The sequence below is a fragment of the Amyelois transitella genome, chromosome 28, assembly GCF_032362555.1.
Source record: "Amyelois transitella isolate CPQ chromosome 28, ilAmyTran1.1, whole genome shotgun sequence".
NCBI classification, from domain to species: Eukaryota; Metazoa; Arthropoda; class Insecta; order Lepidoptera; family Pyralidae; genus Amyelois; species Amyelois transitella.
Window position 1 is genome coordinate 123,175 of NC_083531.1, and position 26,029 is coordinate 149,203.

Below are 26,029 nucleotides of genomic sequence, written 5' to 3' on the forward strand. Positions count from 1 at the left end.
CTTCCGGCGAGGGTCACGCTGCCGAGGAGAACATCCAAAATAAAATGGGACCATTTCCAAGACGAAATTGTGGGCGACAAGGCCAGTGTCGCCTTCAAGCGGGTCTCCACCAGCGAAGAGGTCGAGCTTGCGGCGAGTGCCATCACCCGCAGCATCCAGCACGCGCTCGACGCCGCACGGACCCCCGTGCCGGCCACCGCCAAACCCGAGCCGCTCCCGGCGCACCTCACCGCGCTGCTGGAGCGGAAGCGAAGAATGCGGAGGCTGTGGATGAGTACTCGCTGCCCAACACTCAAAGCCGACCTGAACAAGCTGGTGGAGACAATCAAGAACAAACTAGAGGAGCACGCAGCCAGATCGTGGGAGAACCACCTCTTATCGGTAGGCGGTGATATCCCCTCCGTTCACCGCCTCTGCCGGCAGTTGTCGGGCGTGCCACAACCCGTCCGGCCGCTGCTGGCAGCCGATGGCCTCCCACGGTTCAAGGCCGAAGACAGAGCTGAGATCTTCGCCGAGCATCTGGAGCGTCAGTTCACGCCGAACCCGATCGTGGACCAGGCCCACCACGACAGCGTCGTCGAGCACCTTCGGGAGTACCTTGCGGAGCCAGTGCCGGAGCTTGAGGATGCGGTATTCTTCACTCCCGGCCAGGTCAAGAGGACCATCCTGAAGCTGAAGCCCAGGAAAGCCCCGGGCGCAGACAACGTCACGAATGAGGCGCTTCGCCACCTACCGCCGGGATTCATCACGGCGGTGACGCGCCTCTTCAACGGCATTCTGCGCTCGGGCCACTACCCGACCATATGGAAAACCGGAAGGGTGATCCTCTTGCCCAAGCCGGGGAAGGACCTCCGCAAGCCTGAGAGCTACCGGCCCATCACGCTTCTCAGCGCCCTCTCGAAGGTGTTCGAAAAACTGCTGCTCGGCCTCATACTGCCGCACATCACGCCGCGCGCCGAGCAGTTCGGGTTCCGGCCCGAACACTCTACGACGCTCCAGATCGCCAGACTCCTTGGCGAGATCTCAGCTGCTGCCAATCGCAAGGAGACCGTGGCTGTCGTGCTCCTCGACAACGAGAAGGCCTTCGACAGAGTATGGCACGAGGGGTTGCTGTACAAACTGTCGAAGAGCCAACTTCCCAGAAGACTGACAAGGATTGTGGCCTCCTTCCTGAACGAGCGGAAGATCAGGGTGGCGGTCGAAGACGCCGTTTCTTCGGAGAAACCCGTCCGGGCTGGCGTTCCTCAGGGCAGCTGCCTGAGCCCGGCCTGCTACGCTGCGTACACCGACGACATCCCGGTCGCCGATGGAGCCAAGCTGGCTCTATACGCCGACGACGCGGCGTACTTCGCGAAATCCATAAACGCGAAGCACGCCGCCAAGAAGCTCCAAAAGGCACTCGACGCCCTGCCAGATTGGCTCCAAAAGTGGAGACTGTCGGTGAACGTGGCGAAAACGCAGGCCATTATCTCCGGGAACGCCGCCCCACCGCCGCCGCTGAAGCTCTTCGGGAAGGACGTGGCGTGGCAGCCACACGTCACCTACCTCGGGGTCAAGATCGACCGTGGACTTCGCCTGAAGACCCACGTCGATTCAGTGGTGCAAACTGTGAAGATGGCCAGGGGAAGACTGCGTCCAGTCCTCTCCTCCAGCCTCCCGCTGAAGACGAAGCTCGGGATCTACAAAACCTACGTCAGATCCCGCCTCACGTACGCAGCCCAGGCGTGGTACGCCTATGTCGCGGAGACAAACAGGCAACGTCTCCGTGCTCAAGAGAACCAATGTCTCCGCGACATCGTCAGGGCCCCACGGTACGTGAGGAACGCGACGATCCAGCGGGACCTCAAATGGGAGGGCCTGGACGCGTTCATCTCGCGTCTGGCCGGCGATATGTTCGGCAGGGCGGACAGGTCGGCGCACCCGCACCTTGTGGGTATCGCGCCACTCCACGCTCGCCCGCCGGACCGAAGACACTGGCCATCGCCGAGAGAAGCCATTTTCACAGCGAACACCACTGCAGGCGCCGCACCCGCGGCGCCCGTTGACCCCGCAGGAAGAGGAAGACCTCATTAGTGGCCGCCACGGCCACGCTCGTGACCTGCCTGCCGTTGCAGGCAGCGCAGACATCCGCTGAAGAGGGCCACAATCCCTGAACAGCTACCCCACATTTCCGCCTACGGCGGAAATGCAGGAAGACCCACGACCTAATTCGGATCACTTCAGTTCGGTCGGTACCCGCGTGCGGTCGTGTGTACGTACTTGGTGTGTTTTGTAATCGTTCTTCCGTTGATACTTTCTACGAACAACAAGGATGGCTCGTACTAAGCAGACGGCCCGTAAATCGACCGGAGGTAAAGCTCCGCGTAAACAGCTCGCCACTAAGGCGGCTCGTAAGAGCGCGCCCGCAACCGGCGGTGTCAAGAAGCCGCATCGCTACAGGCCCGGAACAGTTGCACTCCGTGAGATCCGTCGTTACCAGAAGAGTACCGAGCTTCTGATCCGCAAGTTGCCGTTCCAGCGTCTCGTACGTGAAATCGCTCAGGACTTCAAGACCGATCTCAGATTCCAGAGTTCGGCAGTGATGGCTCTCCAGGAAGCGAGCGAGGCGTATCTGGTGGGCCTCTTCGAGGACACCAACCTGTGCGCCATTCACGCGAAACGCGTCACCATCATGCCCAAGGACATCCAGTTGGCGCGCAGGATCAGAGGAGAACGCGCTTAAGCGTGTAGAGGAGTCTGGTGGTGATTCCCGTTGTTGTGTGTCCGATCTCGTCATGTTCATGACCATTACATGATCATGATCGCAACGTGACACTAGAACTGGAACGTCGCCGCTCGCATTTACAAACGGCCCTTTTCAGGGCCACACACGATTCAAACTGATACATGTTTCTTGGTACGATGAGTTAGTTCCCACCACCACCACCACCTACCTGCGTAATTAATGAACACATATATTATTATCATGTAACTACTTCCTTACCACCACATACACGCAGCAACATATTGTTATGTATGTAAAAAAAAAAAAAAAAAAAAAAAAAAAAACATACAAAATCTTTATAATACCTAACCTACTGTTGCGACTGCGAATGAAAGCTAGTATGGAATAATAATAATGTGCGTGTACGTATTTATTTATTATTATTTTTTTTTTTTTTTTGTTTTTCTTTTTATTTAATATTCTCGTATATTATTATTAATATTTTTTTTTTTTTTTTTTTTATTAACGCGCGCTCGTTCTTCTATTGGTTGGCCGTTGAGGGGCCCCCCTCGCCTCCCCACCCCTACCCCCTCCTTCGCGTTGCTAGTGTATATAAAAGTAGAAAATCAAACCTGAAAATTTACCATTCGTCGACAAGTCGTGTTTGCGCGTGCGCGTCTTTGTGTTTAACAATCTCATCGAATCAATCTACAACAAGATGACCGGTCGCGGTAAAGGAGGCAAAGGTCTTGGAAAGGGAGGAGCTAAACGCCACAGGAAGGTGCTCCGTGATAACATCCAGGGTATCACCAAACCGGCCATCCGTCGTTTGGCTCGCAGAGGCGGCGTCAAGCGTATCTCCGGTCTGATATACGAAGAGACCCGCGGTGTTCTCAAGGTGTTCCTCGAGAACGTCATCCGCGACGCTGTCACTTACACCGAGCACGCCAAGAGGAAGACCGTCACCGCCATGGACGTGGTCTACGCTCTGAAGCGCCAGGGACGTACGTTGTACGGTTTCGGCGGTTAAGGTGTGCCGTGTGCGTGTCTCGTGTTTCTCGCTCGCTCGATCTCTGCAAGCGAGTAAACAAACGAAACAAACAATTAAACAAAAAGGCCCTTTTCAGGGCCGCAAAAGTATCGTTGAATTTGTTGTTGTTAAAACCGTTTCTGATGTCACTTATCGTGTCGACCGTTCATTATGCATGCAGCACACACACTTTATCTTTTTTCAACAAAACAAACACAATTTTCGCTACACACAAACAGTTCAAATGATTTGCAATCTGTCCAGTCACTTCCAAGACGTAAAAACTTTGTTAAATTTGACTTCACACCCGACACTGGCCACCTCCTCACGTTACTTAATATTATGATATTGTCTCCTCAGTAATCTGGATCCATCCATCCATCCATCTCCCGCCGCCGACGACACTCTATACACTGACTGACTGACTGACTGACTGACTGACCTAATAAAAATATTGCAACTGCCACTGCCACTGCACACACCGCACATCAATTAGTAGGTAGTATGTAGACGATACTACGACGCACATAATGCACTAGGTAGGTACCTACTCGTTACAACAACAAAAAGAAGAAAAAAAAACACTCCGCATCCCCGCATTCTTTTCTCTCGCCCGACTGCCCGACTATTATTTATTATCATATAATAATTACACAAATATAATAATAATTACATGCTTTTACATCGAGAAAGAGACTAGACGCTCGCTCTCCGAGAGCTCGCACTTTGCGTGTTTTACCAACGTGGACTTGACAAGCTTCAAAATTGTCAAATATAATATTTATACATATTATATATTAACAAGGGTGAACAATGATATCTTAGCTTTTTACCTGGGGACACTAATTGCGTACATTATTAGGTTTTATAATGAAAAACAACTTTTGAACATGACCCGAGCTCTGGTCCGATATATTACTGTGAAAATAAACGTCTATAACTCGGGATCACTATTCATCGGTGTGATTAAAATCACATGTGCACGTGGATAAACTCAATAATATACATTATACGTGTTCAATGTGCCTTCCGAGCGCATTATTATTATGGAAAATTAATATTTTCCGAACTTAGTTAGTGAAAAGTTGGAAGCTCTCGTATGAGAAAACGTTTCGCGGCACACCGGTTCTCGTTACGGTATTACTCGATGCGAACGAAATGTTCGCACGCGCCCGTCGACTTTAACACTGTTCATTTAACAATTCCCGTGTTTGTTTGTTGTTTGCGCGTGTGTGTATTAAGTGAAATAAATAAATATTAACAATAATATGGCAGACACAGCTGTAGCTTCCGAGGCACCGGCACCGGCTACGCCGGCGAAGAAGCAGCCTAAGGCGTCTGCCGCGGCGGGCGGTGTCAAGAAGGCGAAAGCCAAACCGACCCACCCGAAGACATCGGAGATGGTCAACAGCGCCATCAAGGAGTTGAAGGAGAGGAGCGGATCGTCCCTGCAGGCCATTAAGAAATACATAGCGGCCCAATACAAAGTCGACGCCGAGAAATTGGCACCGTTCATAAGGAAATATTTGAAGAGCGCCGTCGAATCCGGAGCACTGATCCAGACCAAGGGCAAAGGTGCGTCGGGATCGTTCAAATTGGAATCCAAATCGTCATCGTCCAAGAAACCGGCCGGCGGTGCGGCGGGCACCAAGAGGTCCGCGTCCGCGGCCGGCGCCAAATCGAAGAAGGGATCCGCCGCGTCCGCGTCCTCCTCCAAGGCGAAGAAGGCCGCCTCCGCCGGCGGTGCGTCTTCGTCGCCGTCGAAGGCGGCCGGCGGCAAGGCGGCCTCGTCCGCCGCCACCGCTAAGGACAAGAAGGCTGCGGCCGCGGCCAAGAAGAAGCCCGCGGCGGCCAAGAAGGCCGCGGCGGCCGCGCCCGCGAGGGCCAAGGCCGCTGCCGCGCCGAAGGCGAAGAAAACTGCCAAACCCCCTACGAAGAAACCGAAAGCGCCCAAGCCGAAGAAGGCCGCCACAACACCCAAGAAGCCCGCAGCAAAGAAAGCGGCCGCGTCAAAGAAGTAAATCCCTACCTGTGTATGTACCTGGTATATACCGCCGCTCTCTTTATCTCTCCGCCGTTTGTTTACTGCTAGTTGCTTGCAGAAACAACGACAACAACTACCACGAAGACGGACGTCGTCGAAGAAGAAGAGGTCGGGGTGGGTGGGAAAAAGCGTGCACCGTTGTGTGCATGGTGCCCTTTCGCGCCTAACAAAAAGCCCTTTTCAGGGCTAACATATGGTTCAATGTGTATGTTTCTTTGTACAACAACAATAATAACACATGTCTGTGTGTCGTCGACCTACCTTGTGAGACGAGTGTAAGTATCGCTTCTTACGTAAGTATTGATGAAGAAGAAGAGAGAGAGTGTTAAATAAAAAAAATAAATAAATAAATAAAAATATACAAACGCATGAACATTCAGATATATATTTCATTACCTGACTGCGTTATTAGCTAGCTAGCTAGCTAGCTAGCTAGCTCATGATGATATGTATAATATAACGTAACGTAATAGTGAGTAGGGAAAGAAAAAAAAGTAAATAAATAAAAATAGGTAGACATTGTCCGTTAGTTCGTTCGTTCACATCCCCACCACTCGATGTTGGTAACTTCGTTCATTGTACGATAAAGATCAACGCACGGGTGTATATAATAAAAGCATACCCCGTCCGCGTACGCTCATTTTAACGTCGTCGTCCGTTGTCACAACAACGTTTGTTTGTTTGTTTACTAACTGTACCAATTCAATCTTCGAAAAATGTCTGGACGCGGTAAAGGTGGAAAAGTGAAGGGGAAGGCAAAGTCGCGTTCCAATCGTGCCGGTCTCCAGTTTCCCGTGGGCCGTATTCACAGGCTGCTACGCAAGGGCAACTACGCCGAACGCGTCGGTGCCGGCGCTCCTGTTTACCTCGCCGCCGTGATGGAATACCTGGCCGCCGAAGTGCTCGAGTTGGCCGGCAACGCCGCCAGAGACAACAAGAAGACCAGGATCATACCTAGACATCTTCAATTGGCCATCCGCAATGACGAAGAATTGAACAAACTGCTCTCCGGTGTGACCATCGCTCAGGGCGGTGTACTGCCCAACATCCAGGCGGTGCTTTTGCCCAAGAAGACCGAGAAGAAGGCGTAAGTTGTCCACTTTCGTTCGTTCGTTCCTCTATTTTGTTGTTGTTTTTATTGTATGTATTTTGTATTGTATGTGCACACGCACACACACACACACATATACGTACTTGCTCAACAACAATCCGAGGCCCGATATGGATGGATGGATGGATGGATGGATGGACTCTTACGTGGTCGCCGGGTGCGTCGACTTGCTAACTCGGAATGAAAAGACAAAAAGGCCCTTTTCAGGGCCACAATATGATTCTTATGCGTTAAAAACAGTTTCACTTTTGATAAACCAAAGTCAACAAAGCTAATCATTCTAAAACACAACGTACGATTCACTTACTTACTCAGTTGCTGGCTCAGCAAGAATAAATAAACGGGCTTTACACGAGTCTGCCTGTCAAAAATACTTTGTCAAGTCTTATCTACCTCTACCTAGTTCGCTACCTACCTATTACATATTATGCAAACCTAACCTAACCTAACGTAACAAGGGATAACCTAAACTAGGTATCACCTACCTACCTACCTACCTACCTACCTACTTTTTTTTTTTTTTTTTTTTTTTTTTTTTTTACCTACCTCCTTTTTTTTTTTTTACCTATCTTTATCTCACTTTCTTTGCACTATTGGCGGAGGGGAGGGGAAGGGAGAGGGGGGAGGGGAATGATTCGAGGCGTGCCCGACGCGACTACGCCGACTTTCCTATTGGCCGATATACGCTGTGACCATTACACTGTTTGACTGCAGACGACGGACATATATTAAAAATTTATCAAAAATTCGGGCACCACACGAGACATCTCGGTTTCTAGATCTCGCGCTAGTGACGTTACGCACGCATTTTATAACAAAGAAAAATGCCGCCCAAGACCAGTGGCAAGGCCGCCAAGAAATCTGGCAAAGCCCAGAAGAACATCTCCAAGACTGACAAAAAGAAGAAGAAGCACAAGAGGAAGGAGAGCTACGCCATCTACATTTACAAAGTGCTGAAGCAGGTGCACCCGGACACCGGTATATCCAGCAAGGCGATGTCCATCATGAACTCGTTCGTGAACGACATCTTCGAGCGAATCGCCGCCGAGGCTTCCCGCCTGGCCCACTACAACAAGAGGTCAACGATCACATCGAGGGAGGTGCAGACTTCCGTGAGGCTTCTCCTGCCCGGTGAGCTCGCCAAGCACGCCGTCAGTGAAGGCACCAAGGCGGTCACCAAGTACACCAGCTCCAAGTAGATGATTTATATATAGTGTGTGTGTGTGTTTGCTAACGTGTGTCCGTCGAAGTGTTTTGTTTTGTTTGCTCCTACACATCACCTACCCCTTCACGGTTGGGTCAGGTAGTGGATGGGATCGGACGGGCGAAATATTTGAATGGATGCAGAATGGCAGCACAGCATATACGCACGCACGCGCGCACGCACACGCGTGTATAATATACCTACATCCAAAAGGCCCTTTTCAGGGCCATAACATTTGTCATAATTCACTGAATGTTTCTTCTCGACTTAATACGTCGTACCAACCTCAGACTTATAATTCGGAGTAATAATAATAAAAGTAAAAAACACGCATGATATCATGATCGAACAACAAATGTTTGTTGTTATACACAAAAAAAATATATATATACGCAAATATTACAATTGTTCGCTGTGTCTACCCCGCAAAGGAAAATATTATTATTCTAAATAATACTACATATTTCGTAAAATACTACACGCGCACGACAGAGAGAGAGGGAGACAGGAGAGGGGGGGGGGGGGGGGGGGGCGTTCACCATATTACCATTCGGTAGTATACTACCAGTCGATGCTACGTGTTCGTATAAAACGCGCTAGAATCTGTTAATTCGGATCACTTCAGTTCGGTCGGTACCCGCGTGCGGTCGTGTGTACGTACTTGGTGTGTTTTGTAATCGTTCTTCCGTTGATACTTTCTACGAACAACAAGGATGGCTCGTACTAAGCAGACGGCCCGTAAATCGACCGGAGGTAAAGCTCCGCGTAAACAGCTCGCCACTAAGGCGGCTCGTAAGAGCGCGCCCGCAACCGGCGGTGTCAAGAAGCCGCATCGCTACAGGCCCGGAACAGTTGCACTCCGTGAGATCCGTCGTTACCAGAAGAGTACCGAGCTTCTGATCCGCAAGTTGCCGTTCCAGCGTCTCGTACGTGAAATCGCTCAGGACTTCAAGACCGATCTCAGATTCCAGAGTTCGGCAGTGATGGCTCTCCAGGAAGCGAGCGAGGCGTATCTGGTGGGCCTCTTCGAGGACACCAACCTGTGCGCCATTCACGCGAAACGCGTCACCATCATGCCCAAGGACATCCAGTTGGCGCGCAGGATCAGAGGAGAACGCGCTTAAGCGTGTAGAGGAGTCTGGTGGTGATTCCCGTTGTTGTGTGTCCGATCTCGTCATGTTCATGACCATTACATGATCATGATCGCAACGTGACACTAGAACTGGAACGTCGCCGCTCGCATTTACAAACGGCCCTTTTCAGGGCCACACACGATTCAAACTGATACATGTTTCTTGGTACGATGAGTTAGTTCCCACCACCACCACCACCTACCTGCGTAATTAATGAACACATATATTATTATCATGTAACTACTTCCTTACCACCACATACACGCAGCAACATATTGTTATGTATGTAAAAAAAAAAAAAAAAAAAAAAAAAAAAACATACAAAATCTTTATAATACCTAACCTACTGTTGCGACTGCGAATGAAAGCTAGTATGGAATAATAATAATGTGCGTGTACGTATTTATTTATTATTATTTTTTTTTTTTTTTTGTTTTTCTTTTTATTTAATATTCTCGTATATTATTATTAATATTTTTTTTTTTTTTTTTTTTATTAACGCGCGCTCGTTCTTCTATTGGTTGGCCGTTGAGGGGCCCCCCTCGCCTCCCCACCCCTACCCCCTCCTTCGCGTTGCTAGTGTATATAAAAGTAGAAAATCAAACCTGAAAATTTACCATTCGTCGACAAGTCGTGTTTGCGCGTGCGCGTCTTTGTGTTTAACAATCTCATCGAATCAATCTACAACAAGATGACCGGTCGCGGTAAAGGAGGCAAAGGTCTTGGAAAGGGAGGAGCTAAACGCCACAGGAAGGTGCTCCGTGATAACATCCAGGGTATCACCAAACCGGCCATCCGTCGTTTGGCTCGCAGAGGCGGCGTCAAGCGTATCTCCGGTCTGATATACGAAGAGACCCGCGGTGTTCTCAAGGTGTTCCTCGAGAACGTCATCCGCGACGCTGTCACTTACACCGAGCACGCCAAGAGGAAGACCGTCACCGCCATGGACGTGGTCTACGCTCTGAAGCGCCAGGGACGTACGTTGTACGGTTTCGGCGGTTAAGGTGTGCCGTGTGCGTGTCTCGTGTTTCTCGCTCGCTCGATCTCTGCAAGCGAGTAAACAAACGAAACAAACAATTAAACAAAAAGGCCCTTTTCAGGGCCGCAAAAGTATCGTTGAATTTGTTGTTGTTAAAACCGTTTCTGATGTCACTTATCGTGTCGACCGTTCATTATGCATGCAGCACACACACTTTATCTTTTTTCAACAAAACAAACACAATTTTCGCTACACACAAACAGTTCAAATGATTTGCAATCTGTCCAGTCACTTCCAAGACGTAAAAACTTTGTTAAATTTGACTTCACACCCGACACTGGCCACCTCCTCACGTTACTTAATATTATGATATTGTCTCCTCAGTAATCTGGATCCATCCATCCATCCATCTCCCGCCGCCGACGACACTCTATACACTGACTGACTGACTGACTGACTGACTGACCTAATAAAAATATTGCAACTGCCACTGCCACTGCACACACCGCACATCAATTAGTAGGTAGTATGTAGACGATACTACGACGCACATAATGCACTAGGTAGGTACCTACTCGTTACAACAACAAAAAGAAGAAAAAAAAACACTCCGCATCCCCGCATTCTTTTCTCTCGCCCGACTGCCCGACTATTATTTATTATCATATAATAATTACACAAATATAATAATAATTACATGCTTTTACATCGAGAAAGAGACTAGACGCTCGCTCTCCGAGAGCTCGCACTTTGCGTGTTTTACCAACGTGGACTTGACAAGCTTCAAAATTGTCAAATATAATATTTATACATATTATATATTAACAAGGGTGAACAATGATATCTTAGCTTTTTACCTGGGGACACTAATTGCGTACATTATTAGGTTTTATAATGAAAAACAACTTTTGAACATGACCCGAGCTCTGGTCCGATATATTACTGTGAAAATAAACGTCTATAACTCGGGATCACTATTCATCGGTGTGATTAAAATCACATGTGCACGTGGATAAACTCAATAATATACATTATACGTGTTCAATGTGCCTTCCGAGCGCATTATTATTATGGAAAATTAATATTTTCCGAACTTAGTTAGTGAAAAGTTGGAAGCTCTCGTATGAGAAAACGTTTCGCGGCACACCGGTTCTCGTTACGGTATTACTCGATGCGAACGAAATGTTCGCACGCGCCCGTCGACTTTAACACTGTTCATTTAACAATTCCCGTGTTTGTTTGTTGTTTGCGCGTGTGTGTATTAAGTGAAATAAATAAATATTAACAATAATATGGCAGACACAGCTGTAGCTTCCGAGGCACCGGCACCGGCTACGCCGGCGAAGAAGCAGCCTAAGGCGTCTGCCGCGGCGGGCGGTGTCAAGAAGGCGAAAGCCAAACCGACCCACCCGAAGACATCGGAGATGGTCAACAGCGCCATCAAGGAGTTGAAGGAGAGGAGCGGATCGTCCCTGCAGGCCATTAAGAAATACATAGCGGCCCAATACAAAGTCGACGCCGAGAAATTGGCACCGTTCATAAGGAAATATTTGAAGAGCGCCGTCGAATCCGGAGCACTGATCCAGACCAAGGGCAAAGGTGCGTCGGGATCGTTCAAATTGGAATCCAAATCGTCATCGTCCAAGAAACCGGCCGGCGGTGCGGCGGGCACCAAGAGGTCCGCGTCCGCGGCCGGCGCCAAATCGAAGAAGGGATCCGCCGCGTCCGCGTCCTCCTCCAAGGCGAAGAAGGCCGCCTCCGCCGGCGGTGCGTCTTCGTCGCCGTCGAAGGCGGCCGGCGGCAAGGCGGCCTCGTCCGCCGCCACCGCTAAGGACAAGAAGGCTGCGGCCGCGGCCAAGAAGAAGCCCGCGGCGGCCAAGAAGGCCGCGGCGGCCGCGCCCGCGAGGGCCAAGGCCGCTGCCGCGCCGAAGGCGAAGAAAACTGCCAAACCCCCTACGAAGAAACCGAAAGCGCCCAAGCCGAAGAAGGCCGCCACAACACCCAAGAAGCCCGCAGCAAAGAAAGCGGCCGCGTCAAAGAAGTAAATCCCTACCTGTGTATGTACCTGGTATATACCGCCGCTCTCTTTATCTCTCCGCCGTTTGTTTACTGCTAGTTGCTTGCAGAAACAACGACAACAACTACCACGAAGACGGACGTCGTCGAAGAAGAAGAGGTCGGGGTGGGTGGGAAAAAGCGTGCACCGTTGTGTGCATGGTGCCCTTTCGCGCCTAACAAAAAGCCCTTTTCAGGGCTAACATATGGTTCAATGTGTATGTTTCTTTGTACAACAACAATAATAACACATGTCTGTGTGTCGTCGACCTACCTTGTGAGACGAGTGTAAGTATCGCTTCTTACGTAAGTATTGATGAAGAAGAAGAGAGAGAGTGTTAAATAAAAAAAATAAATAAATAAATAAAAATATACAAACGCATGAACATTCAGATATATATTTCATTACCTGACTGCGTTATTAGCTAGCTAGCTAGCTAGCTAGCTAGCTCATGATGATATGTATAATATAACGTAACGTAATAGTGAGTAGGGAAAGAAAAAAAAGTAAATAAATAAAAATAGGTAGACATTGTCCGTTAGTTCGTTCGTTCACATCCCCACCACTCGATGTTGGTAACTTCGTTCATTGTACGATAAAGATCAACGCACGGGTGTATATAATAAAAGCATACCCCGTCCGCGTACGCTCATTTTAACGTCGTCGTCCGTTGTCACAACAACGTTTGTTTGTTTGTTTACTAACTGTACCAATTCAATCTTCGAAAAATGTCTGGACGCGGTAAAGGTGGAAAAGTGAAGGGGAAGGCAAAGTCGCGTTCCAATCGTGCCGGTCTCCAGTTTCCCGTGGGCCGTATTCACAGGCTGCTACGCAAGGGCAACTACGCCGAACGCGTCGGTGCCGGCGCTCCTGTTTACCTCGCCGCCGTGATGGAATACCTGGCCGCCGAAGTGCTCGAGTTGGCCGGCAACGCCGCCAGAGACAACAAGAAGACCAGGATGATCCTGGTCTTCTTGTTGTCTAGACATCTAGACATCTTCAATTGGCCATCCGCAATGACGAAGAATTGAACAAACTGCTCTCCGGTGTGACCATCGCTCAGGGCGGTGTACTGCCCAACATCCAGGCGGTGCTTTTGCCCAAGAAGACCGAGAAGAAGGCGTAAGTTGTCCACTTTCGTTCGTTCGTTCCTCTATTTTGTTGTTGTTTTTATTGTATGTATTTTGTATTGTATGTGCACACGCACACACACACACACATATACGTACTTGCTCAACAACAATCCGAGGCCCGATATGGATGGATGGATGGATGGATGGATGGACTCTTACGTGGTCGCCGGGTGCGTCGACTTGCTAACTCGGAATGAAAAGACAAAAAGGCCCTTTTCAGGGCCACAATATGATTCTTATGCGTTAAAAACAGTTTCACTTTTGATAAACCAAAGTCAACAAAGCTAATCATTCTAAAACACAACGTACGATTCACTTACTTACTCAGTTGCTGGCTCAGCAAGAATAAATAAACGGGCTTTACACGAGTCTGCCTGTCAAAAATACTTTGTCAAGTCTTATCTACCTCTACCTAGTTCGCTACCTACCTATTACATATTATGCAAACCTAACCTAACCTAACGTAACAAGGGATAACCTAAACTAGGTATCACCTACCTACCTACCTACCTACCTACCTACTTTTTTTTTTTTTTTTTTTTTTTTTTTTTTTTTACCTACCTCCTTTTTTTTTTTTTACCTATCTTTATCTCACTTTCTTTGCACTATTGGCGGAGGGGAGGGGAAGGGAGAGGGGGGAGGGGAATGATTCGAGGCGTGCCCGACGCGACTACGCCGACTTTCCTATTGGCCGATATACGCTGTGACCATTACACTGTTTGACTGCAGACGACGGACATATATTAAAAATTTATCAAAAATTCGGGCACCACACGAGACATCTCGGTTTCTAGATCTCGCGCTAGTGACGTTACGCACGCATTTTATAACAAAGAAAAATGCCGCCCAAGACCAGTGGCAAGGCCGCCAAGAAATCTGGCAAAGCCCAGAAGAACATCTCCAAGACTGACAAAAAGAAGAAGAAGCACAAGAGGAAGGAGAGCTACGCCATCTACATTTACAAAGTGCTGAAGCAGGTGCACCCGGACACCGGTATATCCAGCAAGGCGATGTCCATCATGAACTCGTTCGTGAACGACATCTTCGAGCGAATCGCCGCCGAGGCTTCCCGCCTGGCCCACTACAACAAGAGGTCAACGATCACATCGAGGGAGGTGCAGACTTCCGTGAGGCTTCTCCTGCCCGGTGAGCTCGCCAAGCACGCCGTCAGTGAAGGCACCAAGGCGGTCACCAAGTACACCAGCTCCAAGTAGATGATTTATATATAGTGTGTGTGTGTGTTTGCTAACGTGTGTCCGTCGAAGTGTTTTGTTTTGTTTGCTCCTACACATCACCTACCCCTTCACGGTTGGGTCAGGTAGTGGATGGGATCGGACGGGCGAAATATTTGAATGGATGCAGAATGGCAGCACAGCATATACGCACGCACGCGCGCACGCACACGCGTGTATAATATACCTACATCCAAAAGGCCCTTTTCAGGGCCATAACATTTGTCATAATTCACTGAATGTTTCTTCTCGACTTAATACGTCGTACCAACCTCAGACTTATAATTCGGAGTAATAATAATAAAAGTAAAAAACACGCATGATATCATGATCGAACAACAAATGTTTGTTGTTATACACAAAAAAAATATATATATACGCAAATATTACAATTGTTCGCTGTGTCTACCCCGCAAAGGAAAATATTATTATTCTAAATAATACTACATATTTCGTAAAATACTACACGCGCACGACAGAGAGAGAGGGAGACAGGAGAGGGGGGGGGGGGGGGGGGGGGGGCGTTCACCATATTACCATTCGGTAGTATACTACCAGTCGATGCTACGTGTTCGTATAAAACGCGCTAGAATCTGTTAATTCGGATCACTTCAGTTCGGTCGGTACCCGCGTGCGGTCGTGTGTACGTACTTGGTGTGTTTTGTAATCGTTCTTCCGTTGATACTTTCTACGAACAACAAGGATGGCTCGTACTAAGCAGACGGCCCGTAAATCGACCGGAGGTAAAGCTCCGCGTAAACAGCTCGCCACTAAGGCGGCTCGTAAGAGCGCGCCCGCAACCGGCGGTGTCAAGAAGCCGCATCGCTACAGGCCCGGAACAGTTGCACTCCGTGAGATCCGTCGTTACCAGAAGAGTACCGAGCTTCTGATCCGCAAGTTGCCGTTCCAGCGTCTCGTACGTGAAATCGCTCAGGACTTCAAGACCGATCTCAGATTCCAGAGTTCGGCAGTGATGGCTCTCCAGGAAGCGAGCGAGGCGTATCTGGTGGGCCTCTTCGAGGACACCAACCTGTGCGCCATTCACGCGAAACGCGTCACCATCATGCCCAAGGACATCCAGTTGGCGCGCAGGATCAGAGGAGAACGCGCTTAAGCGTGTAGAGGAGTCTGGTGGTGATTCCCGTTGTTGTGTGTCCGATCTCGTCATGTTCATGACCATTACATGATCATGATCGCAACGTGACACTAGAACTGGAACGTCGCCGCTCGCATTTACAAACGGCCCTTTTCAGGGCCACACACGATTCAAACTGATACATGTTTCTTGGTACGATGAGTTAGTTCCCACCACCACCACCACCTACCTGCGTAATTAATGAACACATATATTATTATCATGTAACTACTTCCTTACCACCACATACACGCAGCAACATATTGTTATGTATGTAAAAAAAAAAAAAAAAAAAAAAAAAAAACATACAAAATCTTTATAATACCTAACCTACTGTTGCGACTGCGAATGAAAGCTAGTATGGAATAATAATAATGTGCGTGTACGTATTTATTTATTATTATTTTTTTTTTTTTTTTGTTTTTCTTTTTATTTAATATTCTCGTATATTATTATTAATATTTTTTTTTTTTTTTTTTTTTATTAACGCGCGCTCGTTCTTCTATTGGTTGGCCGTTGAGGGGCCCCCCTCGCCTCCCCACCCCTACCCCCTCCTTCGCGTTGCTAGTGTATATAAAAGTAGAAAATCAAACCTGAAAATTTACGGGATTCGCCAGTCGCTTCGAGGAAATTTCTACGAGTACGAGCCGATTCTGTTTCCGCGATTGGGGAAGACGTAGCCACGCCCCCCCAACACCCCGCAAACAATATTTGCGTAGGAGAGGATAGCTCCCGGCGGAAACCCCTGCCAGGACTTCGGGACTGATTTGCTCGCATCCCCCTAGTAGCCGGCCTCCCACCAGCGGGTCTCACCGGTGAAAAGGGGTTGGGTAGTCGGCCCCGTTGTTCCTTCGGCTGCTCGGGAGCGACTCCACTCCCGCGCGTCGTCCGGGCTCCGAAATGGAGCCCCCCCCCCGGGAAGGGGTAGGTGCGGGTCCCCCGCACCCCTCCCCCGACATCGCCTTGCATACGCCACCAGCGGCGTATGCTACGCCGACGGGCGTCTTTCCTGCGCCCGCCGCCGCCGCCCGCGCCGCTGCTGACACTGCAATTGTAACCGCCGCCGCCGCAACGCAAGCCAGCGCCGCGACGACGACGACCGCAGCGACACTTGATGCAACTGCCGCCGTCGCCGCCGCCGTCACTGAAAGCCGCACTTTTGTGGCAAATGCCGCTGACGCCGTCACCTACTTTGCCGCCGCCGCCGCCGCCACCCACGCCGCCACCGCCACCGCCGCCGCCGCCGTCGCCACCTCCGCCACCCCAGCCGCCGCCGCTCCTGCCTCTGCAGCCGTCTCCGCGGCAGTCAAATCCGCCGCTGCCGCCACCGCCGCCCTCGCCGCCGCATCCCTACCCGCGCCCCTTGCGAATCTGTCCCCTAAAGGATGGATGAGAAGGGACGCGGAGGTACTCGTCCGCTTAGTGCACGGCGACTGGCTGTCGCCGGGGATGGCGCAATGGATGGCGATCTACCTCCGCCTGAAGGAAAACGAGGTGCGGGGGGTCGCCCCATCGGTGGATGATCTCGCGGCCTTAGATATCGCAAGACGGGGGATGATCACCCTCCCCCCGGTCGACATGGAAACTCCAAGGAGGCAGGTGATTTCCTCCCTCCTGAAGCGGGCAAGGAGCCCCACGGGCGACGCTCCTGAAACGCCGAAGAAGCCCCGGGCCCTCGACATGCGGGAGGGCGAGGAGGAGTCCTGTTCGACAGCCGAACCCTCTTCATCCGGGTCGACAACGGACCTGACAGGAGCCGGCGCCCGTGACCGACCATTAAAACGCGCCGCGACGATGGCGTCGGTCCGCGGCTCGGAGGCCGCCGCCGCCGCCGCCGCCGCCGCTGACGCCGCCGCTATGAAGCCTCCGCCGGCCGGGAAGTCCGCGATCCCGAGGTGGCAATCCCGGGACCCGCGCCGCGCACCGGCGGGGGCGGCATCCAGCCGAGCGCCCGCCCAGGCGTCCGCCCAGACTTCCGCCCTTGCGCCTGCCCAGACGTCCACACATCCGCACACTCAAGCGGCCGCCCATGCAGCTGACCGCCCGCCCGCCCAGGAACCTGCCCGCCCGCTCAACCAAGCGGCCGCCCATGCAGTGGACCGCCCGCCCGCCCAAGAACCTGCCCGCCCGCCCAATCAAGCGCCCGCCCTGGCAGCCGCCCGCCCGCCCAAGCAAGCGCCCGCCCTAGCGGCCGCCCGCCCGCCCAAGCAGGCGCCCGCCCTAGCGGCCGCCCGCCCGCCCAACCAGGCGCCCGCCCTAGCGGCCGCCCACCCGCCCAGCCAGGCGCCCGCCCTAGCGGCCGCCCGCCCGCCCGCCCAGACGTCCGCACAGGCGCCCGCCCAAGCGCCCGCCCAAGCATCCGCCCAACGCGCGCCGCCCTCGCTGGCCGCTCCCGCGGTATCATTCGCCCGGGTAGCGGCTAGCGCCGGAGCCCCCTTGCCTCAACGGAAGGGGGCACAACGGGGAGCAGTGCCTCGCGCCCCGCCCACCACTTCAACACCTGCCGCCTCCAGTTCGACCACAGCTGTGGCCTCCTCTGGAACCGCAGCCCTCGCAGCCACCGCCACCGCCGCCGCCGCCGCCGCTGCCGCCTCAGCCGCCCCGCCGACGGCACAAGCGCCCCGGGAGCCGCGCTACCCAAGGATCTGTGTGGACCACCTGCCCAACTGGGTGGTCCATTTCAGGGAAATTAGCCGACTGCTGGGACGCTCGCCGGCCGCCGTCGCACGCGGAAGAGGCGTGCACTTTACGCCAAAGGACGGCAACGAATATAGGACAGTCCAGAGGTACATCAACACTCTGGATGTCCAATGGCACTCATATTCGTTGCCGTCGGACCGTCCCTTGAAGGTGGCCATCCGCGGGCTGCCGCCTGACACGGAGGAGGCCGCGCTAAAAGAAGACCTGGAGGAGAAGGGTTTCACCGTGGAAGCCATCAAAGCCATCCGGGGCAGGGGAGATCGCCCCGGATGTGTCTTCTTCGCCCTCCTGGCCAGAACACAGAACTGCCAGGAGGTATTCACGGTTAAGGAGCTCCTTCACTGGCCGACCCTGAAGGTGGAGGCGTGGAGGGGGAAGCAGGGACCCGCCCAGTGCCACAGATGTCAGTTGTTCCGACACTCGTCGGTCAACTGCCACCGAGCAACCGTCTGCGTGCGCTGTGGAGGGCCCCACAAGGCCACGGACTGCGAGCGGCCATTGGACCAGCCCGCCACCTGCGCCAATTGCGGTGGACCGCACCCGGCGAATCACTCTTCGTGCCCGGTGCTGCGGCGCGAGGCCAGAAACAGACGGGCTGGCCCGGTCGCTCGCAGCGGAACCGCCCCCACGCCTCAAAACACCACGTCCGAAGCAGCGGAGGCCTCACTGATGGCCCCCGCCAACCCACCGACCGCCAGGGGAGCAGAGCTCCCGAAAAAGAAAAGGAAGAAGAAGAAGAAGAAGAATGCCGCCGCCGTGAGCTCTGCCCCCGTGGCGGAGGAAGAAGCGGCTGCAACCGTGCCGCCTCCCCCGGCACCTCAAACCGTTCCCGCGCCTGCCTCGGCTGCGCCGATCCCGCCGGAGCACTTCTACGCACTGGTGCAGTCGGTGCAGCAGATGCAGGCACTACTGGCCGCCCTCGTCCCCGCGGCCCCCCTCAGAGGCGTACCCACCCCTAACCTTTAATTATGGATGGTACGCCTCTGAGGATCGTGTACTGGAACGCAGAATCGCTCCGGAGGAAGAAATACTTGCTGGCCAACTTCCTCCGGGAGCAGCACATCGATGTTCTCCTCGTCAGCGAGACCCACCTGCGGGATGACCAAAAGTTTGGCATCCCCAATTACATTACATACCGGAAGGATGAGAAGAGCCCGGTCAGTGGATATGCCTACCGGGGACTTGCAGTGTTGGTGAAGCGCAACATTATTCATCAGCCTATCCCCCACGTGGAGTTCCAGACAATGTACGCCCTCGGCGTGCTCATCAGCGTCGCCGGCCGCGAGCTGCGGCTGTTTGCTGCATACATACCGCCAGGGGCCAAGCTCGACACCAACGAGCTCTGGTCCCTACTGAACACTACCACGCCAACGCTTGTGGCTGGCGACTTTAACGCCAAGCACACAGCCTGGAACTCCACGAGGATCAACCGAAGCGGAAGAATCCTTCATCAGGCCGCTGTGGACCACGACTTCGAGCTGTTGGGGCCGGACGAACCCACCCACACCGACACGTTGGGAGGCTCCGACACCATCGACATCGTGGCCCACAGAGGGCTGACAGCGCTGCCAACACTGCACGTCTACCCGGACCTGCCGTCAGATCACCGGCCGGTTCTTCTCATCCTCCGGGACCTTCCGGCGAGGGTCACGCTGCCGAGGAGAACATCCAAAATAAAATGGGACCACTTCCATGACGAAATTGTGGGCGACAAGGCCAGTGTCGCCTTCAAGCGGGTCTCCACCAGCGAAGAGGTCGAGCTTGCGGCGAGTGCCATCACCCGCAGCATCCAGCACGCGCTCGACGCCGCACGGACCCCCGTGCCGGCCACCGCCAAATCCGAGCCGCTCCCGGCGCACCTCACCGCGCTGCTGGAGCGGAAGCGAAGAATGCGGAGGCTGTGGATGAGTACTCGCTGCCCAACACTCAAAGCCGACCTGAACAAGCTGGTGGAGACAATCAAGGACAAACTAGAGGAGCACGCAGCCAGATCGTGGGAGAACCACCTCTTATCGGTAGGCGGTGATATCCCCTCCGTTCACCGCCTCTGCCGGCAGTTGTCGGGCGTGCCACAACCCGTCCGGCCGCTGCTGGCAGCCGATGGCCTCCCACGGTTCAAGGCCGAAGACAGAGCTGAGATCTTCGCCGAGCATCTGGAGCGTCAGTTCACGCCGAACCCGATCGTGGACCAGGCCCACCACGACAGCGTCGTCGAGCACCTTCGGGAGTACCTTGCGGAGCCAGTGCCGGAGCTTGAGGATGCGGTATTCTTCACTCCCGGCCAGGTCAAGAGGACCATCCTGAAGCTGAAGCCCAGGAAAGCCCCGGGCGCAGACAACGTCACGAATGAGGCGCTTCGCCACCTACCGCCGGGATTCATCACGGCGGTGACGCGCCTCTTCAACGGCATTCTGCGCTCGGGCCACTACCCGACCATATGGAAAACCGGAAGGGTGATCCTCTTGCCCAAGCCGGGGAAGGACCTCCGCAAGCCTGAGAGCTACCGGCCCATCACGCTTCTCAGCGCCCTCTCGAAGGTGTTCGAAAAACTGCTGCTCGGCCTCATACTGCCGCACATCACGCCGCGCGCCGAGCAGTTCGGGTTCCGGCCCGAACACTCCACGACGCTCCAGATCGCCAGACTCCTTGGCGAGATCTCAGCTGCTGCCAATCGCAAGGAGACCGTGGCTGTCGTGCTCCTCGACAACGAGAAGGCCTTCGACAGAGTATGGCACGAGGGGTTGCTGTACAAACTGTCGAAGAGCCAACTTCCCAGAAGACTGACAAGGATTGTGGCCTCCTTCCTGAACGAGCGGAAGATCAGGGTGGCGGTCGAAGACGCCGTTTCTTCGGAGAAACCCGTCAGGGCTGGCGTTCCTCAGGGTAGCTGCCTGAGCCCGGCCTGCTACGCTGCGTACACCGACGACATCCCGGTCGCCGATGGAGCCAAGCTGGCTCTATACGCCGACGACGCGGCGTACTTCGCGAAATCCATAAACGCGAAGCACGCCGCCAAGAAGCTCCAAAAGGCACTCGACGCCCTGCCAGATTGGCTCCAGAAGTGGAGACTGTCGGTGAACGTGGCGAAAACGCAGGCCATTATCTCCGGGAACGCCGCCCCACCGCCGCCGCTGAAGCTCTTCGGGAAGGACGTGGCGTGGCAGCCACACGTCACCTACCTCGGGGTCAAGATCGACCGTGGACTTCGCCTGAAGACCCACGTCGATTCAGTGGTGCAAACTGTGAAGATGGCCAGGGGAAGACTGCGTCCAGTCCTCTCCTCCAGCCTCCCGCTGAAGACGAAGCTCGGGATCTACAAGACCTACGTTAGATCCCGCCTCACGTACGCAGCCCAGGCGTGGTACGCCTATGTCGCGGAGACGAACAGGCAACGTCTCCGTGCGCAAGAGAACCAATGTCTCCGCGACATCGTCAGGGCCCCACGGTACGTGAGGAACGCGACGATCCAGCGGGACCTCAAATGGGAGGGCCTGGACGCGTTCATCTCGCGTCTGGCCGGCGATATGTTCGGCAGGGCGGACAGGTCGGCGCACCCGCACCTTGTGGGTATCGCGCCACTCCACGCTCGCCCGCCGGACCGAAGACACTGGCCATCGCCGAGAGAAGCCATCTTCACAGCGAACACCACTGCAGGCGCCGCACCCGCGGCGCCCGTTGACCCCGCAGGAAGAGGAAGACCTCATTAGTGGCCGCCACGGCCACGCTCGTGACCTGCCTGCCGTTGCAGGCAGCGTAGACATCCGCTGAAGAGGGCCACAATCCCTGACCAGCTACCCCACATTTCCGCCTACGGCGGAAATGCAGGATGACCCACGACGATGAAAATTTACCATTCGTCGACAAGTCGTGTTTGCGCGTGCGCGTCTTTGTGTTTAACAATCTCATCGAATCAATCTACAACAAGATGACCGGTCGCGGTAAAGGAGGCAAAGGTCTTGGAAAGGGAGGAGCTAAACGCCACAGGAAGGTGCTCCGTGATAACATCCAGGGTATCACCAAACCGGCCATCCGTCGTTTGGCTCGCAGAGGCGGCGTCAAGCGTATCTCCGGTCTGATATACGAAGAGACCCGCGGTGTTCTCAAGGTGTTCCTCGAGAACGTCATCCGCGACGCTGTCACTTACACCGAGCACGCCAAGAGGAAGACCGTCACCGCCATGGACGTGGTCTACGCTCTGAAGCGCCAGGGACGTACGTTGTACGGTTTCGGCGGTTAAGGTGTGCCGTGTGCGTGTCTCGTGTTTCTCGCTCGCTCGATCTCTGCAAGCGAGTAAACAAACGAAACAAACAATTAAACAAAAAGGCCCTTTTCAGGGCCGCAAAAGTATCGTTGAATTTGTTGTTGTTAAAACCGTTTCTGATGTCACTTATCGTGTCGACCGTTCATTATGCATGCAGCACACACACTTTATCTTTTTTCAACAAAACAAACACAATTTTCGCTACACACAAACAGTTCAAATGATTTGCAATCTGTCCAGTCACTTCCAAGACGTAAAAACTTTGTTAAATTTGACTTCACACCCGACACTGGCCACCTCCTCACGTTACTTAATATTATGATATTGTCTCCTCAGTAATCTGGATCCATCCATCCATCCATCTCCCGCCGCCGACGACACTCTATACACTGACTGACTGACTGACTGACTGACTGACCTAATAAAAATATTGCAACTGCCACTGCCACTGCACACACCGCACATCAATTAGTAGGTAGTATGTAGACGATACTACGACGCACATAATGCACTAGGTAGGTACCTACTCGTTACAACAACAAAAAGAAGAAAAAAAAACACTCCGCATCCCCGCATTCTTTTCTCTCGCCCGACTGCCCGACTATTATTTATTATCATATAATAATTACACAAATATAATAATAATTACATGCTTTTACATCGAGAAAGAGACTAGACGCTCGCTCTCCGAGAGCTCGCACTTTGCGTGTTTTACCAACGTGGACTTGACAAGCTTCAAAATTGTCAAATATAATATTTATACATATTATATATTAACAAGGGTGAACAATGATATCTTAGCTTTTTACCTGGGGACACTAATTGCGTACATTATTAGGTTTTATAATGAAAAACAACTTTTGAACATGACCCGAGCTCTGGTCCGATATATTACTGTGAAAATAAACGTCTATAACTCGGGATCACTATTCATCGGTGTGATTAAAATCACATGTGCACGTGGATAAACTCAATAATATACATTATACGTGTTCAATGTGCCTTCCGAGCGCATTATTATTATGGAAAATTAATATTTTCCGAACTTAGTTAGTGAAAAGTTGGAAGCTCTCGTATGAGAAAACGTTTCGCGGCACACCGGTTCTCGTTACGGTATTACTCGATGCGAACGAAATGTTCGCACGCGCCCGTCGACTTTAACACTGTTCATTTAACAATTCCCGTGTTTGTTTGTTGTTTGCGCGTGTGTGTATTAAGTGAAATAAATAAATATTAACAATAATATGGCAGACACAGCTGTAGCTTCCGAGGCACCGGCACCGGCTACGCCGGCGAAGAAGCAGCCTAAGGCGTCTGCCGCGGCGGGCGGTGTCAAGAAGGCGAAAGCCAAACCGACCCACCCGAAGACATCGGAGATGGTCAACAGCGCCATCAAGGAGTTGAAGGAGAGGAGCGGATCGTCCCTGCAGGCCATTAAGAAATACATAGCGGCCCAATACAAAGTCGACGCCGAGAAATTGGCACCGTTCATAAGGAAATATTTGAAGAGCGCCGTCGAATCCGGAGCACTGATCCAGACCAAGGGCAAAGGTGCGTCGGGATCGTTCAAATTGGAATCCAAATCGTCATCGTCCAAGAAACCGGCCGGCGGTGCGGCGGGCACCAAGAGGTCCGCGTCCGCGGCCGGCGCCAAATCGAAGAAGGGATCCGCCGCGTCCGCGTCCTCCTCCAAGGCGAAGAAGGCCGCCTCCGCCGGCGGTGCGTCTTCGTCGCCGTCGAAGGCGGCCGGCGGCAAGGCGGCCTCGTCCGCCGCCACCGCTAAGGACAAGAAGGCTGCGGCCGCGGCCAAGAAGAAGCCCGCGGCGGCCAAGAAGGCCGCGGCGGCCGCGCCCGCGAGGGCCAAGGCCGCTGCCGCGCCGAAGGCGAAGAAAACTGCCAAACCCCCTACGAAGAAACCGAAAGCGCCCAAGCCGAAGAAGGCCGCCACAACACCCAAGAAGCCCGCAGCAAAGAAAGCGGCCGCGTCAAAGAAGTAAATCCCTACCTGTGTATGTACCTGGTATATACCGCCGCTCTCTTTATCTCTCCGCCGTTTGTTTACTGCTAGTTGCTTGCAGAAACAACGACAACAACTACCACGAAGACGGACGTCGTCGAAGAAGAAGAGGTCGGGGTGGGTGGGAAAAAGCGTGCACCGTTGTGTGCATGGTGCCCTTTCGCGCCTAACAAAAAGCCCTTTTCAGGGCTAACATATGGTTCAATGTGTATGTTTCTTTGTACAACAACAATAATAACACATGTCTGTGTGTCGTCGACCTACCTTGTGAGACGAGTGTAAGTATCGCTTCTTACGTAAGTATTGATGAAGAAGAAGAGAGAGAGTGTTAAATAAAAAAAATAAATAAATAAATAAAAATATACAAACGCATGAACATTCAGATATATATTTCATTACCTGACTGCGTTATTAGCTAGCTAGCTAGCTAGCTAGCTAGCTCATGATGATATGTATAATATAACGTAACGTAATAGTGAGTAGGGAAAGAAAAAAAAGTAAATAAATAAAAATAGGTAGACATTGTCCGTTAGTTCGTTCGTTCACATCCCCACCACTCGATGTTGGTAACTTCGTTCATTGTACGATAAAGATCAACGCACGGGTGTATATAATAAAAGCATACCCCGTCCGCGTACGCTCATTTTAACGTCGTCGTCCGTTGTCACAACAACGTTTGTTTGTTTGTTTACTAACTGTACCAATTCAATCTTCGAAAAATGTCTGGACGCGGTAAAGGTGGAAAAGTGAAGGGGAAGGCAAAGTCGCGTTCCAATCGTGCCGGTCTCCAGTTTCCCGTGGGCCGTATTCACAGGCTGCTACGCAAGGGCAACTACGCCGAACGCGTCGGTGCCGGCGCTCCTGTTTACCTCGCCGCCGTGATGGAATACCTGGCCGCCGAAGTGCTCGAGTTGGCCGGCAACGCCGCCAGAGACAACAAGAAGACCAGGATCATACCTAGACATCTTCAATTGGCCATCCGCAATGACGAAGAATTGAACAAACTGCTCTCCGGTGTGACCATCGCTCAGGGCGGTGTACTGCCCAACATCCAGGCGGTGCTTTTGCCCAAGAAGACCGAGAAGAAGGCGTAAGTTGTCCACTTTCGTTCGTTCGTTCCTCTATTTTGTTGTTGTTTTTATTGTATGTATTTTGTATTGTATGTGCACACGCACACACACACACACATATACGTACTTGCTCAACAACAATCCGAGGCCCGATATGGATGGATGGATGGATGGATGGATGGACTCTTACGTGGTCGCCGGGTGCGTCGACTTGCTAACT

At 52.5% G+C, this 26,029-nt stretch overlaps 8 protein-coding genes and 1 pseudogene across 8 annotated transcripts; all 9 read left to right on the top strand.

The window, feature by feature from the left end:
* Positions 1–4,941: 4,941 nt before the first annotated feature.
* LOC132903653 (histone H1B-like) lies at positions 4,942–6,171 on the top strand. Its single transcript, XM_060952412.1, has one exon. It carries the CDS (start codon positions 5,003–5,005, stop codon positions 5,753–5,755), a length of 753 nt encoding a protein of 250 aa, XP_060808395.1. The 5' UTR covers positions 4,942–5,002; the 3' UTR covers positions 5,756–6,171.
* Positions 6,172–6,424: 253 nt separating this feature from the next.
* On the top strand, positions 6,425–7,063 carry LOC132903668 (histone H2A). The gene has a single exon (XM_060952454.1). The coding sequence runs from the start codon at positions 6,495–6,497 to the stop codon at positions 6,867–6,869; it is 375 nt and encodes a 124-aa protein (XP_060808437.1). The 5' UTR covers positions 6,425–6,494; the 3' UTR covers positions 6,870–7,063.
* Positions 7,064–7,654: 591 nt separating this feature from the next.
* On the top strand, positions 7,655–8,437 carry LOC132903615 (histone H2B). Its single transcript, XM_060952297.1, has one exon. The coding sequence runs from the start codon at positions 7,714–7,716 to the stop codon at positions 8,086–8,088; it is 375 nt and encodes a 124-aa protein (XP_060808280.1). The 5' UTR covers positions 7,655–7,713; the 3' UTR covers positions 8,089–8,437.
* A 356-nt stretch (positions 8,438–8,793) lies between these two features.
* Positions 8,794–9,460, top strand: LOC132903612 (histone H3). The gene has a single exon (XM_060952295.1). The coding sequence runs from the start codon at positions 8,807–8,809 to the stop codon at positions 9,215–9,217; it is 411 nt and encodes a 136-aa protein (XP_060808278.1). The 5' UTR covers positions 8,794–8,806; the 3' UTR covers positions 9,218–9,460.
* A 1,976-nt stretch (positions 9,461–11,436) lies between these two features.
* Positions 11,437–12,666, top strand: LOC132903611 (histone H1B-like). The gene has a single exon (XM_060952294.1). It carries the CDS (start codon positions 11,498–11,500, stop codon positions 12,248–12,250), a length of 753 nt encoding a protein of 250 aa, XP_060808277.1. The 5' UTR covers positions 11,437–11,497; the 3' UTR covers positions 12,251–12,666.
* Positions 12,667–12,919: 253 nt separating this feature from the next.
* Positions 12,920–13,504, top strand: LOC132903613 (histone H2A-like; annotated as a pseudogene).
* Positions 13,505–14,174: 670 nt separating this feature from the next.
* On the top strand, positions 14,175–14,957 carry LOC132903614 (histone H2B). The gene has a single exon (XM_060952296.1). It carries the CDS (start codon positions 14,234–14,236, stop codon positions 14,606–14,608), a length of 375 nt encoding a protein of 124 aa, XP_060808279.1. The 5' UTR covers positions 14,175–14,233; the 3' UTR covers positions 14,609–14,957.
* Positions 14,958–23,905: 8,948 nt separating this feature from the next.
* LOC132903651 (histone H1B-like) lies at positions 23,906–25,135 on the top strand. The gene has a single exon (XM_060952410.1). The coding sequence runs from the start codon at positions 23,967–23,969 to the stop codon at positions 24,717–24,719; it is 753 nt and encodes a 250-aa protein (XP_060808393.1). The 5' UTR covers positions 23,906–23,966; the 3' UTR covers positions 24,720–25,135.
* A 253-nt stretch (positions 25,136–25,388) lies between these two features.
* On the top strand, positions 25,389–26,027 carry LOC132903666 (histone H2A). Its single transcript, XM_060952452.1, has one exon. It carries the CDS (start codon positions 25,459–25,461, stop codon positions 25,831–25,833), a length of 375 nt encoding a protein of 124 aa, XP_060808435.1. The 5' UTR covers positions 25,389–25,458; the 3' UTR covers positions 25,834–26,027.
* Positions 26,028–26,029: the final 2 nt, after the last annotated feature.

Bases quoted from the DNA above. Each gene is read 5' to 3' on its own strand.
- LOC132903653 (XM_060952412.1), top strand. From the start codon at position 5,003: ATGGCAGACACAGCTGTAGCTTCCGAGGCACCGGCACCGGCTACGCCG.
- LOC132903668 (XM_060952454.1), top strand. From the start codon at position 6,495: ATGTCTGGACGCGGTAAAGGTGGAAAAGTGAAGGGGAAGGCAAAGTCG.
- LOC132903615 (XM_060952297.1), top strand. From the start codon at position 7,714: ATGCCGCCCAAGACCAGTGGCAAGGCCGCCAAGAAATCTGGCAAAGCC.
- LOC132903612 (XM_060952295.1), top strand. From the start codon at position 8,807: ATGGCTCGTACTAAGCAGACGGCCCGTAAATCGACCGGAGGTAAAGCT.
- LOC132903611 (XM_060952294.1), top strand. From the start codon at position 11,498: ATGGCAGACACAGCTGTAGCTTCCGAGGCACCGGCACCGGCTACGCCG.
- LOC132903614 (XM_060952296.1), top strand. From the start codon at position 14,234: ATGCCGCCCAAGACCAGTGGCAAGGCCGCCAAGAAATCTGGCAAAGCC.
- LOC132903651 (XM_060952410.1), top strand. From the start codon at position 23,967: ATGGCAGACACAGCTGTAGCTTCCGAGGCACCGGCACCGGCTACGCCG.
- LOC132903666 (XM_060952452.1), top strand. From the start codon at position 25,459: ATGTCTGGACGCGGTAAAGGTGGAAAAGTGAAGGGGAAGGCAAAGTCG.